Genomic DNA, 21,221 nt, shown 5'->3' with positions numbered 1-21,221 from the left:
CCTTCATGTTGGGAGCACGCCTATGATGTCTTAAAATGCTGCCTCCGGAGGACGCTCACTAGGTTTTGGAACAGACCCTTAGTGGCAAAACTATCATTCCATACAGTAGTTTGTGCATTCCGGTTAATATTGACCAATAGCTCAAATAGCCTCAGTGACACCAGTTGAAAATGAAAGCTTTTTCAGAGGTGCATAAAGCATGTTATTACATTACACAAAAGCTAACAAAGACAAACATTTTTTACAGTGTTCTTTGTGAAGAAAAAAACACACTAAAGGACCCCTTGAGTTAGACACATACAACTATGCTAACTTTTTGCTAACCAGTCATATTTTCAGTTTCAGTAAGGGGCGGGACATTTCCAGCATCTAATGCTGATGCACAAGCATCCCTGGAGTAACCATAATATACGCTGTAAATTTATTTCCTTGCTAAACGTAAATATATACATATACATTTAAATTTAAATTATGCAATTCAACTTTGTGAAATACTGCATGTTATTGCACCCCTGCTAGTTTTTGATGCTCTTCGCAGATGTTGGACAACTGTGTCCCGTAATAATATCAAATGTCTTTTTTTTTTTTTTTTTTTTTGCCCTTTACTGCTGTCGGTGGTGTCTTTTTCTTGTGATATCAAATAATTTCAATTTATATTTCTAAGTAGGAAAACACTCACTATACACAAAAAAGCATATCATAGTACACAAATAAAACAAATAAGCATTAATTCTTATGTAGGCTTTATATGGTAATACAAGACAACGTGTTAACGTGAACATTACTAAACTCATATTAACTATACAATGCTTAACAGTTTATTGTGTATTATGTATGTATTAGTTTATTAATTTGAGTAATAATAAAGTATTAACAATTTTCATATTAGCCTAATAAAATGAGCCTTAATGAGAACTATTAATTTAAATGCATATTTAACATCAAGTTACCATACCATTGTTCTTAGCAGTGTATTGTACACCATGCCAGCAAGAAACCTACCCTGACATACATTTTGTACGTTTATGTGGGACTATAATTACAACAGTCACTACTACACCACTGCTTATAACCTCTATTGCATCAAGTGATGCCCAAAAAGTAACTGAGAATTTTTTTCACAAAACATCTTACAATACAACCACACTAGATTTAAAGTGTGATCCTCAATAACAACACATGATTACAAAAAATTGCACATTAATATTATATAAACTATATTTTTGTATATTTTGCTTAATTTGCATGCCGGATAATCTTGTAATAATACAAGATTATAAAGGAGACATAATAACATAGTATTGCTCATTGTTCATATCACGAGGCATACAGCCGCTATTATCTACAGTGCAAGCATCGTGTCCACTTAAAATCAAATGATGTGCCTTTCTTTGGATTAGCTGTCTGGCACAATGAGGGAAAGACATGAGAAAGGTGTACCAGCAAGGCAGTCTGTGTTAACTGCTGCTTGAATCTCACTGAAGAGGGCATACTCTTTATTTCCCACATTCCCAAAGCTCTCTTTCAACTCTGTCAGCCGCTGCAGTATAATATGTTTTTCCCTGCCTCTGATAATTCCTCGGAAGTACAGCACAGCGGAGAGATGGCTCTTTCTGGAATGGGTGAAACAATAACAGATGTCAATGAATACTTTTCAAACCATAAAATATCCACTAACTTTGAAAGGTTTTCCTACCAACTTTTACAATGACAATTTTAAGTTGAACAAACACACTGGAAACCTTGTTGGCATTAAGAGCAACATACATGGGGTCAAATACAAGCAAATCCTTGAGGTCAACCTGTTTCAGCAATTTTGCATTTTTGAAATTTTTTGTTCATTCTTTAATAAATATATACAAAGCTCATAACATGCATACTTGGGAATGTTGTAATAAATACTGAAGCACTATAGAAATGACTTGGGGCTGAACATAAATCAGTTTGTTAAATGAAAGGACATTGTAAACTTTATCCACAGCAAGTAGTGCAAACCTCACCTGATGTCTGGATAGTTCTCAACCATTGGCTGTAGGTACATTTTTACATCAGTTTTTTTACATCCAACAATCTTGCTCAGCTGGTTCCCGACTGGATGAAGCCAATCTAAGGTAGAATTCTGTGGAGAATGATGCAGTAATATGCTTGTTTGTTTTGATTACCAAATTCACATTATAAATGCAACTAACAAAATGCATAGATAGGATAACAAACTAAATAGGCTTTTACAAGTGATGAGAAAAAGCTTCCCATATCTTTTGTTATTGAGATCAAAGGCTGTGTGTCCAATCATACTCTACAGTACTCTGACACGAATTCATCGGTCACTTTGTAAAAGCTAGCCAAGAGTTTGCGTGACATGCCTTTATCCTCAAAACTATGCAAAGAAAAAAAACGGTTTACTTGCAGTGAAGATAAAAATGTTTGTGCTGAGCACAAATTGTTTTGTGCTGTCAAATATTGGCTAAGAGCCAAGAGCATGCCATTGAAATGCAAGAGACATTTTGAAAATACATATTTTCCAAATCTGTTATGTTAATAATTTTGCACATTGTTGGGCCTATGCAGTTTATGGTAATATTAATGCATTTTAATGTTTGATTTTAAGGCCATTTTTGTTTACTTTTATGGATACAATAAACAACTGTGGTATTGTTTTGGGTCACCACTTGATGTCTAATGTAAAATCTGAGCCCTAAACCAAGATAAGAACCACTGATTTTTAGACAACATAATTGAGTATGCTCAAACACAATTCAAAAGCACTGACATTCCAAGTGGCATTATGTGGATTTTACCATATCTTGAAAAAGATCCTTCAGTTCCTCCCATTGCATCGTGATCTTAGAGGCAGCTGTCTCATTCTTCCTGTTTTTGCATGAGTAGTTATTCTTCATCAGCTGAGATACATATTCTTTTACCACAAAAAAGTGTGCTTCATTCACAAAGGTCTAAAGATGCATAAACATGGGAGAGACAAATAGAGATAGAGATTTTACATAAGAATACTTGAAGATGTGTTTTAAATAAATGGCCATAATTTACATATACTGTAGATGGCACATTGTATCTGTGGTGCAGTAGTTAAAATCCCACAATTTCAAATCCAATTCTACCCCCCACCCCATACTGCCCTGCAAAGGCAAAATGGAGTAACTACAGGTTTTGTCAAACTTGATTTTCGTATAACTGAAATCAGGTCTCTTGTGCTACGATCTGTCCTGTGACAGGTGGGTTTGACTCAACTATGCTCAGATTCAGAGAAAATGGAGTGACACTATTTTATTATACATATACACTACCGATCAAAAGTTTTGAAACGCTTACTCATTCTTTATTATAATTTTTATAATAATTTATAATAATTTGTGCAGAACAAGCCAGATCTGGCACCTATTTTAGAGGATTCCTCTATATATTTTTCATGTAAAATTAAGTAAAATAATAATAATTGTCAATATACTGTATATATAGATATATGTGTGCATAAGAAAACACATTGCGAAAGATCACAGTCTCACCTGTTTAAATGTTGGGCTCATGTATTTGCTTTGTTCAGACAGAGTCTTAGTCCTGCTGACCAGATTTGTGAAGTCTTCATCAAATGAAAACCATTTTCTCGTCATTTGTCTCCTGAGAAAGGGCTGCAAAGAGAAGCTTCTTGTTAATTTTTTTAATCATTCCCTCCACTAATAAACATATTCAATTATCTCAGTTTGCACTCTCATATCCACAGGCATTATGGCACTGTTATAAATCAGTGATTCATTTTCTGCTGCTTTTTAGAGCCCTGTACCTCTAAGTATAGCCATATACTTATTGCCTTGAATTTAAATAAATAAGTAGTTCCTAAGAACTTGGCATCATGCCAGTCATGTCAACCGTCTACATGACAAAGTGAGTCTTGAACTCCTTAGTTATGTCTCTCAAATAGCAGAATAGCCTGTGTAGGTGTTTAAACTGAGAAATGTGTGTTTTTCAGAAGCTCACACCTTAACATCTGTTTTGAAGTGGTTCATCAGAGTTTGACTCAGTCGGGTGGTCAGTCCATCGATTTCCCTTTGAACCTGCTCAAACTGAATTGGACAGCTCTCCTTATAGCAAGCCATGTGCTCTCTGGAGAAATAATGCTGACATTAAAGTGACATTACAGCACAGAATGTAGTTAGCTACACTACAAGTTACTATCAAAAAGTAGCTAGCTACATTGAAGCTAATTAATGAGGCAATATTTGTTTTACAATGTTACTATCAAACCAATAATATTAATAACAAAATTTACTCTAATAGCATTTATTACCGTATTTTCCAGAAATAAAGTCGCATCTGTATATAAGTCGCACTGACAGAGGGTGCAAGATTACATCAGCATCTACGCATCTTATCACAGAATATTGGGGCTTGTTTTTATCAGGAGTATTTGCGTAATCGTGTATAACAGTTTTTCATATTTTGTTTATGTTTCATGAAACAAACGCGACAAATAAGCCACATCTGTTGTAACTCTATGCTGTGCACAAATAAACAGCTTTTAGTCTGTGAGTAAAGTAGTATGCCTGTTGTATTCTATTCATTCATTAATATTAGCGACTGTCGATCTGTGGATATTTCTGATATTTGCAATCCTCTTTGCTACAGTATACACTATCCTGTTCACTAACATTAATGATTTTACTAAAAGTGTGATAATACATTATTTTATGGGCATGCGAAGAGTTGCGTTTAACAGCGGTCTTGTTACAACAATAATGTTATGATGGACAGAATATTTAAACTGGTCGCATAAAGCACTTTGTAAATGAATAATATTCTGAATAGACTATTTTAAAACATTACTAAAATCTCTATGACTGTTGTTTTCATCTGTTTGTATGTAAGCAAATGTGTTTTATTGTGCAGCGTGTTTGACCGGCTGGTTACATAACCCCAAAATTATGTATAAAAGTCATTTCGGACTATAGGTCGCAGGACCTTTCAGATGTTGAAAACAATAATGCAACTTATTTTCCAGAAAATACAGTAACTAATAAATGCAATAATTAAATAAATTAAATGTATTTAATACCCCTGTAGGTCTTGTAAAAGTAAACACACCGTGGTTGATCGCTTTACATCAACATCAGACAATCTCTTCTTATCCAAGTGTGCTGTAATAAGCTGGCAGTAGATGGCGGTAATGCACTATTTTAGTTTGTGATCTGCTGTTACAAAAGAAGAAGAAAAGCCACTGCTTGATTCCGAGCAGCAGTCAGAATACGCTTCAAATTCGTCAGACGTTTTGCCGGTAGGAGTTTGGCTTCTACGCAATAAAGAAGGCTATTAGTTATAATCTGACCAAAACATGATGTAGAGTTTGGTTGCGCTACACAGCTGCTTGCTGGAAAAAGTAGTTTGCTCCTGGAAAAGCTACACTGTTTTAGAAGCAGCTGAGCTACTGTCAAGCTACAGAAAGTTACGTTTAAAGTTAAGTTAGTGGTATCGCTACTTGTAGTTACCTACTCCCCAACAATGTTTTTACTATCAATCTCCACTTTCACATTCTTCCTCTTTTGTTTTTGGTGATTTGCGTTCTTCGTGCATATCGCCACCTGCTGGTCAGGGCTGTTCAAAGGTGAAGATTTACAGTAACAATGGACTTAAATTTTGAACTTTTTCCGACCCACACCTATCATTTCACTTCTGAAGATATGGATTTAAACTCTGGAGTCGTTCGGATTAATTTTCTGCAGCCTTTATGTGCTTTTTGGAGCTTCAAAGTTCTGGCCACTATTCACTTACATTGAATGGACCTACAGAGCTGAAATATTCTTCTAAAAACCTTAATTTGTGTTCTGCATAAGAAAGACACATCTGGGGTGGCATGAGGATGAACTATCCCTTTAAGAAAACTGACTCGTTCAGTTTGTAAGAGGAAGTGACAAAAAATATCAACATCTAACAACATAAATGTTGATTTAGATGTACATAGAATAATTTGACAAATTTTACATCTGCTGAGTTGAATCCTCACTAGATGTTATCACACCTGATTTATCTCTTCTTCTCTGTTTGCTTAACTCCCACAAGCATACTGCAACTTTATGTCATGCTTTCTGGGTTTTGGGTTGTAGTTAAGAAAATATGAGCAAAAAATTATGTGAAATCTCTGAATTTTATGAAAAAAAGAAAAATATTCTTTACACAGTAATATAGGCATGATGCAAGAACTGGGCTTGGTGGTTAGGTCACTGCTATGCCCCAGTCACAGGCATTTCCTCTCCCAGCAGCCTTATTGTGCTCTATTTTGGATTCCTTGAAATCACGTGATGATGTTTGTGTTAAGGTATGTCTTTAGAGAATGTACATTGCTTCTTAAGCCACGTATATTCAAATTCACCACTGCACTGAAGTCTATGTTGAACTGTTAGCTGTTACATGAATATTGTAGTGTTAGCTCCAACGGGTATGCTTTAATTCTCAATATGCTCACAACATTTGCAAATCATCCTAATTTTAATCTCTCTGTCTGTGTGCATCTGGGTTTGTAATTGTACTCTTTGTGAGTACAAACCTTCTGAATTGGTCCTCATGAGATAACGAGGAACAAAACTTCTACAGGTGGCTAAATATAATTTTTACTCCCAAACACATGTAAAGAAAACAGCAACAACAAATATTACAATCAATGCTAATTCAGGCAATGTGTAAAGTTAACAACTGACAGGATGACTTACTTTAGGGCACTAAAGCTGTTCATATAGCTGATGTGATACTCTGCCCAAAGAGAGGAGTTAGAGAGAGCATTGCTCCACTCAACAAACGCTGACTCAAATCTTGAAGAAATAAAGAGATAAAAAATTAAATACTATTTACAATCTAATGCAAAAAAATGAAAGGGATAGTTCACCCCAAAATTATGATTCTCTCATTATTTACTTACCCTTCTGCTGTCTCAAATTTGTATGACTTTCTTTCTTCTGTGGAACACAAACAAAGATTGTGTTCAAGGATGTATGAGCTTTTCTTAGTCCATACATTGTAAGTCAATGTGGTCCAAAACTTTCAAGCTTAAAAAAGGACATAAAGGCAACATAAAGGCGATCCATACGACTCGAGTGGTCTAATCCATGCCGTCTGTAGTGATACTATCGTTTTGGGTGAGAAACAGACCAAAATTTAAGTCGTTATTCATTATAAATCTTGACATCCGGACCGATTGCAACAAAGCACAGGCTTCCAAATGGTGATGCTTTGACGCTGCATGCAGTTGCCAGGTCCTCAATCCTGATATCATTATACATCAATAAGATGTTGCATTTTTATTTTCTAGTGTTTGTTGTAAACCTTTTGGCGACTGCAGCACATTTTAAAAGTATTCCAAAAACACTCAACCCGTGACTCAATTATATTAAGATCTATACTTTCAAAATCGTCCAACTGGGCATGAAAACTGTGAAACCCTGTACACTGTGTCTGGTTTGTGCACAGCACATGCCTCAGTTGCGTAGAAGAGTGTGAATGAGCTACTCTCATTAGCGTGCAAAGGAGACTGCTGATGTCAAGATTTTTAGTGGAAAAGGAGTAACATTTGTATCTGTTTCTTACCCAAAAAACGATCGTATTACTTCAGAAGACATGATTTAAACCACTGTAGTCATATGGATTAATTTTATGCTGACTTTATGTGCTTTTTGGCACTTGAAAGTTTTGGACCATGGACAAAAACACCTCATACACCCTTCAAAATATCTTTGTTTGTGTTGTGCAGAAGAGAATTATATGAGTGTGAGACAGCATGAGGGTGAGGAAATGATGAGAGAATTATCTTTATTTGGATGAACTATGCCTTTAAATATTGATTTGGTTTTAATTAATGGTTTTACAAAAAAATAAAAAAATAAAAAAATTAGGTAAGCAACAACATTTTAAGATCCAGGTTTATCTAGATTGCTTGATTTCTGGACCGCTATATTGTTGGGAGTAAACAAATGTGGGAATGTGTCTCATTTAAACATGTGGCATTAAATAGGCACATTTGACACAAAGAAAACTGAAAGTGATTTGGCAACTTGAACTTCTTGAAAACAGAATGATTGGCAATTATCATGTTAGTTCTTTATTACAAACCGTTTTGGAAATAGTTTCAGTTCCTCCAAACAGGCACGCACAACCTTCTGCTCAAGGTTCACATCAATCCGTCCGGATCCTTGAACAAGCCCTTTAATATTCTGGAAGAGACAACAACATACATTTATGGTGACCCCAAAAAGTATATATATAAAAGTTTTTTTTTTTTCTAGTTATGAACGGTATATCTCTTAACATTTTCTTTTGTGAAATGTTTTGCTTGAAAAGTGTCCTTGTGCTATCTTTCTCTAAAATAAACTTGGTTTGATATTTTGAATGCAATGCAATGGCATTAATAATTTTTTAAGTGTGGCTTAAGTGTCCAAATACTTTTTGGGGCCACTGACTGTGTATGAGCAGAAAGGACCTTTACTTCCCTCTACTGGTAAAGCAAGGCCCTCTGCAGTGTGTGACCATAAGGAAGGAAAATCAAGGGACTTCCCTTTAAAACTAATGTGAGGGAAGATTTGCCTTATTATGATCAGGCAATTATTCTCACCGTCCAGATATCCATGTCAATGTGTGAGCTGTAAAGCCCTTCGTCAGTCTCCGGTTTTCTTCTTTCTTTCCACATTTCCTCATTCTCCAGCTCAATAATTCGATCAAATGATGTTCTCATGTCAGCCTGTTTAGAGCAAAGGAACTGATATTTCATTCAGAAACTCTCAAAAACTCCATTAAAGTTTCTCTCATCTAGAATATTTACAGCATAATATGGCCACATAAACAATTATGCATTTCCAGGAAGTAACCGCATCAACAGAAGTTGCATTAATTTTAAGATTCAGGAGCGTTTCTACATTCTGCCGCCCAGTTGTTTGCCTTTGATATTGTACTTTCTACTAGATATTCTACTAGAGCTACCTCAGATTGCATATGTATATATATCTCACCTGTAAGTGACTGCAGTATTTGCTCTTTATCTGATTAAGGAAATCTTTGTCCAGTGGCAGTGCTCTCTGATCTTCCTTCATCTCTGGTTGCAGGGAACAGCTACCCATTATCTTATCACTGTGGAAAGAGAAATTAGATAAAGTATTAGCTATAATCAAAATCCTAACCCTTACAGTTATAACTATAATCATACACATAAAATTATAATAATTATAATCATATTATAAGTATTATACATATAATCTGATGACTAACATCCCTATTCTAAAGCCCATGAATATTATTTTGAGTTCTTCATAATGAATCCTAGTGGATCACACATAAGTTCCTGTATAAGGTCTGAAGGAGACTGGCATAAATTAAAAAGAGCTGTATCTCATCCTGAAGTAAAGCGAGCTCATTCTGTAGGTGGGTCTTTCAAAAACATATTCTTATTTATTAATTTTTTTAATTTGGAATGCCCAATTCCCAATGTGCACTAAGTACTCGTGGTGGCATAGGGACACGCCTCAATCCGGGTGGCAGAAGACGAATCTCAGTTGACTCCGCGTCTGAGACCGTCAATTCACGCATCTTATCACGTAGCTTGTTGAGCACGTTACCGCGGAGACATAGTGCATGTGGAGGCTTCACGCCATCCACCGCAGCATCCACGCACAACTCACCACGCGCCCCACCGAGAGCGAACCACATTACAGCGATCACGAGAAGGTTACCCCGTGTGACTCTACCCTCCCTAGCAACCGGGCCAATTTGGTTGCTTAGGAGACCCCGCTGGAGTCACTCAGCACACCCTAAACTAGTCGAACTAGCGAACTCCAGGGGTGGTAGCCAGCGTCTTTACCACTGAGCTACCCAGGCCCCTCAAAAACACATTCTTGAGACCACAAGACCTTTCCCAATTTGGGAAGTGGATGATTGAAGCTCTGCACTGTCGAGAGCTTTCAGTTGATGCACACAATTCTGACTGGGCTTTATGAGTTGAAACTCACAATGATATGAAAGTAACACCCTTTCTCTTTATTCTCTTTTATGTGTTTAACATACAATTAATTTCTATAGCCCTTTATATAGCCCTTTATAACATCCCCTGGTCTGGCAAGTACATATAGTAAACTACAACGCAAGCATTACTTTGGTGTTTGGTGTATTTATTGGTGTATAAATGACAATGCCAGTTTTATCTTTTTGTGAACTTTGAGCTTAAAGGAATAGTTCACTCCAATATGAAAAGTCTGTCATTATTCTGCAGAAGAAAAAAAATCATATTTTAATTTTTGGGTGAATTATTGCTTTAAGCATTAGTAAAAACTATGACTGCAGTTTATTAGCATTTCCCGTTTTAAGAGTCAAGTCAGGCTTGAAATCAGTGTCATTATATGGACCACTTTTATGGTTTGTTTTAGTAATTTAGGAGCTTAACAGCCAGCCTGATCTCAAAGTGAAATTGGAAAGAGTAGGTCGACTTTTCTTTAGCAAAAATCGGTACATGATGACCGAATTTTAAAACACAGCCCCCAGTGGCCAAAGCAGTAAGTGTTGTAGGGTATACAGGCACATGTGAGCTCCATTTATGTCCAGGAGAGGTTGCCAACAGCTAGATGTGAAGGCAGCTATTTTCAGCTGTACAGGATGTAATACAGTGAAGAGTAATGAATATTTTATGGACTCCACCCCCCAACTCAAACCTAAACCTAACCATTAGTGGAGTAAAAATGAAATATTGGAGGGAAAAGTGCAACTTCTGAATCACGTGCATTACTGATTAGGCGATAGCGATTACTTCCTGGTTTCAACATGGATACGAACCCGGGTGGCTGCTGACACAATGTGTTGCTGGTCAAGCCATGTGGGAAGGTAAACACTCTGAAACCGATGCAAAAATGTACTGTCACCGATTCTAAGGTACCGGAACTTTCGGAAACAGTGTGCCGATTTCCTGTGTGATCATACTGCAGCACCCGTCCCCATTCACTTTCATTAGATGGACTAGAGCAGTGAGTATAATCTTCAAAATATCTCCTTTTGTGTTCCAGAGAAGAAAGGAAATCATAGGTGTTTGTGATGACATAAAGGTGAGAAAATGATGCAACAAATTTTATCCTTGGTGAACTCTTATTTTAATAAAAATAATAAACATTAAATGATATTGACTTAAAGGACCAATATGTAACAATGACATGAAGTGTTTAAAATATGTACTGCAGTCCAAATTCAAAATATTGGAGAGAGTTGTACCCCCCCGCCCCCTCCTCCTCAGACTCGAAGTTCAGGCGGGTTGCAGGTTGAGGACTCAGCATCCGTTTTAAAGTGTCTCTGGGCTTTAAGCTGTCTCCATCTTCCAAACGCATCTCCAATATTTATCCGCGTTTTACTACACCTCTGATCATGGAGCTTTTTAGATGGATGCCGAGGCTTTTTAGGTCGGGTAGAATCTGTTATCTCAGATCCAGTTCGTTTGCTGGCATCCATTGCTGCAGCGCACTGTGTTTGCTTGCTAACTTGTTTCAAATCTGGCAACCCGGGGTGTGAAATGCTATTGGGAAATGGGCAGTGGGCAGGATCACACAGGCCAAAACACAAACAGAAATTCCGGCCTGGAATGGACATTTCAAAGTAGAATATACTGGCTGTAGTATTGTTTTCGGAGAAGCCAGTATTTCAACTTATCATGTTTCCTAAAGCTCTGATAACATATTATGATAATTTTATGCTTTAGTACAGTATATACATTACATTACTCCTTTAATCTACTATATTCAGTGAAACTAAATATAAACTTAGAAAGGCCAGCCACCTACCTGGGGTAGCGATGGATAATAAATTCTAGAAGAGCGTAGTAATCTTTCACCTCTGTCACATGTTCCAGAAGTCTCTTTAAATGCTCTCCCAATGCCTCATGATGGCAGGACACATAGGTTTCAAACACTTTAAAGTCTGCTGGATATGAGTTCAGAAGTTCTGCCTTCACTCTCTTCAGATCCTCCACAATAGTTTTACCCAAAAGCCCCAGATGCACCGCCAACCAGGAAGTGTTCTGCTCACGACTGTCCAGGTGAACCTTCTTCAATGTATCTCTAACCCCGTCTCGTACCGCATCCCTCCATGCCTCCCTCCATCCTGGCATCCCCCCTGGCTCTCCTTGTCTCTTCTCTTCCTCCAGTATAATCTGGGCCACATACACTAACAACTCTTTATTGCGAGAGGGCAGAGCACTGGAGTTGCGTACTATGTTAGACATTTTATTCCTTAGTGTCCCATACAGTAGGCGGAGGTCTTTCTCTTTGTGGACTAGATCAACGGGACAGTCTTCTTTCTCCAGAGCTTGACACTCACGCTGAAGCTCCAACCGCAGGGACAGTAGGTTCACATAGGCCTCCTCTAGAACTTCCATCTCAATCAGTTTGTTAATCTCCATTACTATACCAATTAACACGATACAAAGGGAGAAGAAAGGAGAAGAGAATGAAGATAATAAAAATTTGTAAATTAGCAATGTAGGAGCAGGGCACTACAGCTATAACACACGTGCATCAATAGCTATAAAGTTGCAATCAATTTTAGAGGAAAGATGAAAAGATCTGCTGTCTAGATATCTGCCAGGAATGAAGGGGTGATGTTTTGCAAAAAGACCCTAAGTGTACGCTCTGTTTACCATGTGAAATTTCATGGATCAAAAGATATTTCAGGGGATTCTGATAAGAATCTTGCGACTACGGCATGAGTATGTCGGCATATCAGATGTCCTTTACAGATAAATAGATATGGAACACGAAAAATTACTTTGATTGTGAGTACTCTTTAAAACAAGCTTACACATGAAAAGATAGAAACAGAACATCCGGTTACTTGTCACAGCATTCATCTACAGACCTTATTCAAAGTAGCACCATTTTAACAGGAATGACAACGAAGCTGTGAGGGATAGACTCAGTCTCTTCTACGGGTTGTACTGTTGTTTATAGTGTTTTGAATTGCTGAAGAAACATTGCAAAAAAAAAAACATTTTCAAAAAATGTCAGTAGACAGATAACACGAGTTGTGGAAAATTAAATGTGATCTAGGAGCTTTATACAGCTTTATACAGTGCATACCTTTGAAGAGACTTTAAGTCTATCCCTCACAGTCTCGTTTTCATTCATGTCAAAAATCAAAGATGGCGCTACTGTGAATAAGGCATTCACATAATAATGACAATATATCAATGACAAATTTGTATATGCAGGCAGTCAACATGACATGTCAAGATTAATCAAACTGTGAATTTGGCAACATTCTGCTACTTAAATCGGTCTGTGCTTTCCTGAAATTCTAACCATTGCTCCCAGAGGCTGAAGCTGGAAGTAAACTTATGATGAAATGTCCACACGGTGGCGGTTGGTGATTTTTGCGTGTGCACATTATGTTGATGCTTTCACCGCTCCCTGTTCAGCTTATTAAAGGAATAGTTCACCCAAAAATGAAAATTCTCATCATTTACTCACCCTTATGCTATCCCAGATGTGTATGACTTTTTTTCTTCTGCTGAACTCAAATTAAGATTTTAAGAAGAATTTCTCAGCTGTTTTGGTCCATACAATGCAAGTGAAAGGGTGCCAAAATTTTTAAGCTCCAAAAATCACATAAGTCACCATAAAAGTAATGCATAAGACTCCAGTGGTTAATCCATATCTTCAGAAGTGATATGATAGGTGTGGGTGAGAAACAGATCAATATTTAAGTCCTTTTTAACTATAAATTCTCCTCACTGCCCAGTCAATCTCCACTTTAACTTTCACATTCTTCTTCTTGTGTTTTTGGTGATTCACATTATTAATGCATATCGCCCCCTACTGGGCAGGGAGAAGAATTTCTAGCAAAAAAAGGACATAAAGGTGAAGTGCAAATTTCTGCGCAACTAGTGGCACCAAACATAATTACAAAAATAAAGTACGAATTTATTTGAAGCTCGACAATAATGAGCTAACTTGTGTGGCATTACCAGAGTGTAGCTTACCTGTCGAGAAGCAACACGGCAAGAATTGAACCCAAAAAATTCCCTCAAAGTCCTCCACCATGTAAATGATCAGTCTGGTTTTCCTCCATTCTCTGTCTCTTTGTCTTTTGCAAGTCTTCAAATTTTGGCGAAGCTAAGTTTTGTTTCCTCTGTAATACGTCTGCCATCGATGTTCATATTCTCCCGGATGAACAGTTTACCACAAGTATCCACACCTTAAACTCACGCTATAGATTTAGATAGAAATTGATGGCCGGAGCTGAGTGGGCCCCTCAAAATATAAACATTGATGTTTTGATAGTGCCTGGGAGGCTCATTGTTTACACTTTTGGAGGAGGTAAACCCACGAATGGCTAACTTATATTTGTCAGTGAAAAATAAACTTGGATATTGGAACGGATTTTGGCAATAAAAAAAAGTGACACACTTCACCTTTAAATATTGATCTGTTTTTCACACACACCTACTGTATCATTTCACTTCTGAAGACATAGATTAAGCCACTGGAGTTGTATGGATTACTTTTATACTGCCTTTATGTGCTTTTTGAAGATTCAAAGTTCTGGTCACCATTCACTCACACTGAATGGACCTACAGAGCTGAAATATTCTTGAGAGAATATTCATTTTTGGGTGAACTATCCCTTTAATGATGGAGAGCATTAAATACGTCTTTTAAATTATCAAGTTGCACTGAGTTGATGAATGCATTTGTGTGTAGCACTGCATCAAGTTCTGTCCTTTATGTTGTGTTGTTTGTACAACTGGCAATGTTAATCCTATTCAGTTGCAGTAATGTTAGAATGTTAAAGTTGAAAGAATCTTAGTTGCTGTTATGGTCATTGTTACTCTTACTGTCTTTGTTACCCGTTTCAAATAGCTTTTTTGCTAGATGATGATAACAAAATGTATTATTATTTTTAATAATTTTATTATTATTATATATTATTATTATTAAGAGTCCTGCAATGATGATCACACATGCCATGCATAACTTTAAAAAAGCCTTTTTTCTTTTTAAAATCTCATATTGCATCCCATGTTTCTAGGGTACAGTAATGTTTGGACAGAAGTTCATGTTAGGGCGCATATAACTTTAAATTGGGTGGATGGTACTTTCTCTATTGTGTGCAGGGGGGTTTGGTAGCATTGCCAGTTCTTGAGCAGGAGTTTCCATTTTGTTCGTGTGTGTTTAAATATGTGTCGATCTGGCTCTATGTGTTATTTTAATGGTATGATGAGTGCTCATTGGCTATTATCAGCTGTATTATGTTGCGGATGCATATGCAATCTTGTTTAATTAAAATAAAAGTAATAAAAGGGTGAATTTGAACCCGCAACCTTATACAAATATGACAACAATGTTACCACTAGACCAACCAGTCAGGTTTCTTTTGCTGGAGCCAATTGATGTGTTTTTCCACGAGCTAACAATATCCTACGACAGACAGTAGCAGATTTAGAGCTGAAGTTATCAAATTAGTTATGCACAGTATGTATATTAAATATTTATTTGAGCGCTTGAATTTGTAATCAAGAATGACCATTTATCAAAACTAACCATTTAAAACAAATTTTACTTTGCATAGCTTAATTAATATTTGTGAGTTTCGCAAATTCGCATTCCTGTGAGAGTGGGTAAAGCATCAACATAACGTGCATGCGTGAGAATCTTGATGGTTACCTTCTAGACACGACCCAGGGTGGCACCAAAAGTGAGTTCTATTATAGCTATAAATTATGTAATAAAATCAACAGCCCTAACTCTAAACCTAACTGCAAGTGGAGTTAAAATGTAATTTTAGAGAAAGAATGCAACCTCTGAATCAGGCTCACAACTGTTTATGTGAACTGTTATTTCCCGGTTTCCACAGGACCAGAACCCATGTCTCGGAGATTAATCGCAAAAAGCACCATCAATAGTGCCACAAGGAAAGGTGAACACATTTGAATTGGTGCAAAAATGTCCGATGGGAGATAGCGGTTGTCAGTAATTGACTGAATGGGTTCGATTTTAAGGTACACGAACATTCGGAAGCATCATGTTGATTTCCTGTGTGATCATGTTGGACTAAAACTATTTGAAACATAATTTTCCCTAATCCTTTTATAATTGTTATGCATAATTGTTTATGATCTCAGAATAAAACATTTATTAACATTTATTTGAACTGCAAGTTGTGAAAATCACCTTTGTGGATTTAGTGAAGCCAGCAAGCTAAAAGTTTAAAAGATGAAAGAATTCAAATACACTGTAAGTCAGAGCACCTAAAATGTACACTTTGCTTTACATTCATATACATTTTAACTGAAAATCATGACATTGAAAAGAAAGTTCATGTCCATGTTATTTCTCAACTACCCATGTACAACACAAAAGTTGTGATACACATACTCTACAACTTATTTACCAGACAATGGCATAGAAGGGATCTCTGGCAGAGTATATGTCTCTCTGAGCTGCAACACCTCATCTACATCTTCTGGTTTCTGCTCTTCAGATGAAGTTATGGCCTCTGTGACGGGTTCTAGTGGTTCCTGCTTGAATTTTTTAGAGCCCAGGCCCAAACTCTGCCTGATGGACGCTCCCCTCTTTACCAATGTTCCTGTTATTGCAACTGCAGAATCTGAAAACATAAATAACAGCTGATGTGAGGGGAATATTCATGTCATGTGTAATATTCAGCTGATCCTTTTCTTAAACAAATGTTTCATGCACCATCACTTTGAGTCATGATCCAGAAACATATTTTGAGTTTTATGCACTAAACTTGAATGGTCTTGGTCAACATTAAAACGATTATTGTAACATACTGTACATAATAATAATATAATTAGAAAGCTGATATTTTACTTTTTAAAACTCAAAAGGTTTTAAGGTCACTAATGCTCTGTATAACAATGTACACTGTCTGGCCAAAAAAAAGTCGTCGTTTAGATTTATATAATGGTTATGATCTAGGGATGCTTCAATTGGTCAGGTCTAGGCTCAACAACGTTATGTGACAATAAAATGAAGTTAGCTGACTACCTGAATATACTGAATGACCAGGTTATCCCATCAATGGATTTTTTATTCTCTGATGGCACGAACATATTCCAGGGTGGCAACGACAAGATACATCGGGCTCAAACTGTGAAAGAGTGGTTCAAGGAGCATGAGGAATCATTTTCACACATGAATTGGCCACCACAGAGTCCTGACCTTAACCCCATTGAAAGTTTTTGGGATGTTCTAGAGAAGACTTTATGGAGTGGTTTGACTCTCCCGTCATCAATATGAGATCTCGGCGAAAAATTAATGCATATAATGCTAAATAAATGTTGTGACGTTGAAGGTTGTCGAAACAATGCTATGATGAATGTGCGCCGTAATCACAGCTAAAGGTGGAGTTGATGGTTTTGAGTCGAACCAAAAACTTTCTAGTCTTACAGGTCCACCACTGAGTGGTGGCCAATTCATGTGTGAAAATTATTCCTCTTACTCCCTGAACCACTCTTTCACAATTTGAGCCCGATGAATCTTGGCACTGACATCCTGGAATATGCCCGTGCCGTCAGGGGAGAAAAAAATCCATTTATGGGATAACCTGGTCATTCAGTACATTCAGGTAGTCATCTGACTTCATTTTATTGCTGCATAACGTTGCTGAGCCTAGACCTGACCAATTGAAGCAACCCCAGATCATAACACTGCCTTAAATCCAAACGGTGATTTTTTTTTTTGGCCAGGCAGTGTAGATTAACAGTGAAAATTAACAGTGATCTGTTTTATTCTAAATTTTACCCTTTCAATAAAAGCAGGTGTTTATTAAACATTTTAGATTTATTATTATTTAAGATAAGATCAAGTACATAGTGAGTCTTTCTAGAGGGTGTTGTGAAACTTTTACCTGACACAGTTCTGGTAAGAGTTTTTTTATTTTGAAGTGGGGAAGATTGCTGGGAAAATTGTGAGGGAGATCCTGTGCTGAAGCCTAAAGAGAGGAGGAGAGAAACATGCAAGAATATTTCAATCTCTCATCAAAATATAATTAATATACACAAAAGGGCTTTATTGAAATCAGTTTCTGGGCAGACAGTTCTTATCATATCTCTAAATATCTCAAAAGATCTGATACTAGGATCTTGTACAATGCTGCTTTTGGCCACCAGACGTATCAAGTTAAAACAGCATTGTTTTACTTCAGAAGTACCTTATCCTCTTACACTGACCTTGGGAGGCCATTTTAGCAGGTCAAAAACAAAACACTTGTTCACAAAATCTTGCAGTTCCATAATGCACTTACTTGGAGAAGGCGGTGGTTGTAAGGGAGAGTTCGAGGGTTGCTTTTGGTCATTGCTAGTCCTCACTGACCTTTTGTTTTTGGAGGTCAGAGGGCTCTTTTCACTGACCAGTTTCAAACTCGCTCTGAATGACTTCATAAGTCCAACCATCTCCTCCTTGACAGGACTGTCCAATTGTCTTCCACCATTTTTCAGACATTTTGTTTGGAGCGCGTCTTTTTCCCAAGCTGGTGGGTCATTGACCTCATTACCGCCGTCTGTTTCTGCTTTTTCACTCTCTGCCATTTTGCCATGCATCAGTCTGATCCAGCCTACAGAAAATATATCAAGAGCTTTGAAGAAGTGCAGAATTATTGTCCCAAGATGACAATTCAAGGTTTGCCGGGTATTAACAGCTAGTCCTGATCTTGAAAATGCATCTGTTAAATCTGTCAGCAGGTACATCATGATCTGGGGAGTTTTTTTGTTGACTGTCAACATGGCAATTTGTTTTTCACCAGGGTGAAATCATGTAGAAAGTGTATACTATCACAACAACGGAAAAACTAAACTCACATTAACAACACATTCAACAGAAAGAAACTCAGTTCTACAACAAATCTCTCCAACTATACATCTCACAGAGTCATATACTATAGTTACTGACAGCATATTACTGTAAAATCATAGTAAATGAATACAGGCTCACCTGTAAACTGTGTAAGAACAGGGACAAAGTAAAAAAAAAAACACTGGAAGTAATACAACATTTCTTCAATCACAAACAAATGTGAGTGATCTAACTTTCTGAACACGAAAAGCTCAGAAGAGTTTCCTTTCCACTTTCTAGGGATAGGAAGTGCAATCATTTCACTCTGTAAGAAATTTGCAACTAAAAATGAAAGGTGATTTTTGGATGCCCAGTATTTGTATTCTGTTATCTAAAGTTTTAAATCCTTTGAATTTACTCTAATTTCTGTTTAATCTCAAGGGTGTTGGTTAAAAGTTAACAAGAATGACAGATTCTTCCACTGTAGCTCGTAGCTACTGCACAGCATCTTATCTTGGCTGTGCGGTCAGGGGCAACTGTGGCCAGATTTCTGAATATTTATAACATTATTTAATTTCAAGTTGCCTATATAGTTGAAGGCTCTTCTTGACTCATGAGCTGATCAATATATTGTAGTGTAAAGAAATGAACTATTTTCAAGAAGTAATAAAGGTCCCACTTTGTCCCTATAACTTTGGTGGTAGCACTTCATAATAAGGTTACATTTGTTAATATTAGTTAATGCATTAGGTATCATGAACTAACAATGAAAAATATATTTATTTACAGTATTTATTCATCTTTGTTCATGTTAGTTGATAAAAATACGTCATTGTTAGTTCATGTGCAGTAACTAATTTTAACATATAAACTTTTGTTTTTATATATGTGTTAGTATATGCTGAAATTAACATTAACCAAAATTAATAAATGCTGTAGAAATATTGTTCAGTTGTTAGTTAATGTAACCTTATTTTAAAGGGTTACCACTTTTGCTATAAACACATACAGTAGGCAGTAATTACTGCTAAAATATTTCCAGCTGAAATAAATTGTCGTCATAATATATAGTAATAAAGTCAGTGAGATTAAGAAGTAGCAAGCATTTTCCCAACTACCCCAAAGCACTATTACAATCCTCACTTACAAGCTGTTTGTTGCCATTGTTACACACTGACTTCTTGTGTTAAACTCAATACTATGATTTAGTTTTGACATTGTAAACAGGCTATTTATGAGTCTGTTTTACTGCATTTTGTATGAAGGCATCACATGCATAAAGGCAGCGTGGTATATTTAGGGGTTGTTCGCACCGAAAGTATTTTACGTCTATCCACACTGTTTTACAATTGTTTTCCTACGTAAAGATGCGCTAGACAGGCGTCTCGCTGCTTTTTATTTATTTTTTTATTTTTATTTAAAGTCTGCACTGTTTATAGTCGCCGTAGCAAGTTAAAAATTACTCAAACTGTATAAAATGCGAATCGAGACACCTGCGCATTCGTGGCGCAGCGTCTTTCTTTTATAGCGCTTTGGACACGTTCGGTGTGAACGGCCCCTTACGATCGCAGTATGTGAGCTACGACCCTTGTACAGTACCACCGCTCTGGGCATTATTCCAAGGATTTCCCGTTAAAATGACGCCTTACATTTAGGCAACATCTAAAAAAACACGTTTTCAAATTTATCTTCGACCAGTTTATCGATACGGATTACAGGTTGAGGTATTTTGAAGGTCAGTCAGTCATAAAATACGGTTAAAGACCAGATATTTTGAAGTTTTATGTATGTATGTATTTGTATACATTGCACTGTAGAAAGGAATATCGGCCCCTCACCCTCACTCACCTGACCACCTGTGTTCCTTGTGAAAGTAGGACAATGGCAAATTATCTTAAAAACTGACGAAAAACAGACATGTGGCAAACACACCGCGCAAAAGGATTCACCCTCGCAACATGGCACACCATAAATTTCCACTAAATAAAAGTAAATCTCGCGAAACGAAACCGTGTAGCTCTTCCAGCAGTTTGTGGGATTCACCTTGACACGTCACTGAATAGGTGCATTGTTACGAGCACATGAGATGTTCCAGGAACCGCGTTTAACTTATCCATCAAACTAGTTGAGTTCAGTGCAGATGAGCTTTGCGAGAATCACTGTATTCGCTGACTTCAGGAGTTTTGCTTTTAGAAAATGATTACAAATCACTTTCAGATTTCCATAATCACTAGGAAATTCAATTGTGCTTACCACAGAGAAAAATAAATGATGGTGGTGGCTATGCATGGCATTATGTGTTACCTGAAATGCACTGGCAACACTTTACAATAAGGTTGTGTATGTGGACAACATTAGTTAACACAATAGTTATCAAAAGAACGAACAATACTTTTACATGTTAATTTA

The 21,221-nt window shown here is 36.9% G+C and overlaps 1 protein-coding gene across 3 annotated transcripts; it reads right to left on the bottom strand.

The window, feature by feature from the left end:
- Positions 1-714: 714 nt before the first annotated feature.
- exoc3l4 (exocyst complex component 3-like 4) lies at positions 715-20,971 on the bottom strand. Of its 3 annotated transcripts, none has more exons than XM_051650674.1 (14): positions 20,661-20,971; positions 18,286-18,594; positions 17,890-17,973; positions 16,408-16,623; positions 11,802-12,420; positions 9,000-9,117; positions 8,606-8,731; positions 8,107-8,207; positions 6,714-6,812; positions 3,993-4,116; positions 3,522-3,644; positions 2,799-2,951; positions 2,001-2,119; positions 715-1,613 (listed from the first exon to the last, which is right to left on the bottom strand). In XM_051650674.1, the coding sequence occupies exons 2-14, from the start codon at positions 18,578-18,580 to the stop codon at positions 1,397-1,399; spliced, it is 2,394 nt and encodes a 797-aa protein (XP_051506634.1). In that variant the 5' UTR covers positions 18,581-18,594; positions 20,661-20,971; the 3' UTR covers positions 715-1,396. The 3 variants fall into 3 exon arrangements, with proteins under 3 accessions (XP_051506634.1, XP_051506635.1, XP_051506633.1); XM_051650675.1 differs by having other exon boundaries at positions 20,856-20,971; XM_051650673.1 differs by lacking the exon at positions 20,661-20,971 and adding an exon at positions 18,972-19,726.
- Positions 20,972-21,221: the final 250 nt, after the last annotated feature.

Source organism: Myxocyprinus asiaticus, chromosome 23 (genome assembly GCF_019703515.2).
Source record: "Myxocyprinus asiaticus isolate MX2 ecotype Aquarium Trade chromosome 23, UBuf_Myxa_2, whole genome shotgun sequence".
In the NCBI taxonomy this organism is placed as follows: Eukaryota; Metazoa; Chordata; class Actinopteri; order Cypriniformes; family Catostomidae; genus Myxocyprinus; species Myxocyprinus asiaticus.
Note: the sequence above shows the minus strand (reverse complement) of the source record. Positions and strands in the feature narration are given on the sequence as shown.

Excerpts from the sequence above, each read along its gene's own strand:
- exoc3l4 (XM_051650673.1), bottom strand. The coding sequence starts at position 19,131 with ATGATTGCACTTCCTATCCCTAGAAAGTGGAAAGGAAACTCTTCTGAG. Across the intron at positions 8,732-8,999 it reads AATACTGCAGTCACTTACAG|GCTGACATGAGAACATCATT; the intron begins GTGAGATATATA and ends TGCTCTAAACAG. Across the intron at positions 3,645-3,992 it reads ACTTCAAAACAGATGTTAAG|CCCTTTCTCAGGAGACAAAT; the intron begins GTGTGAGCTTCT and ends TTCTCTTTGCAG.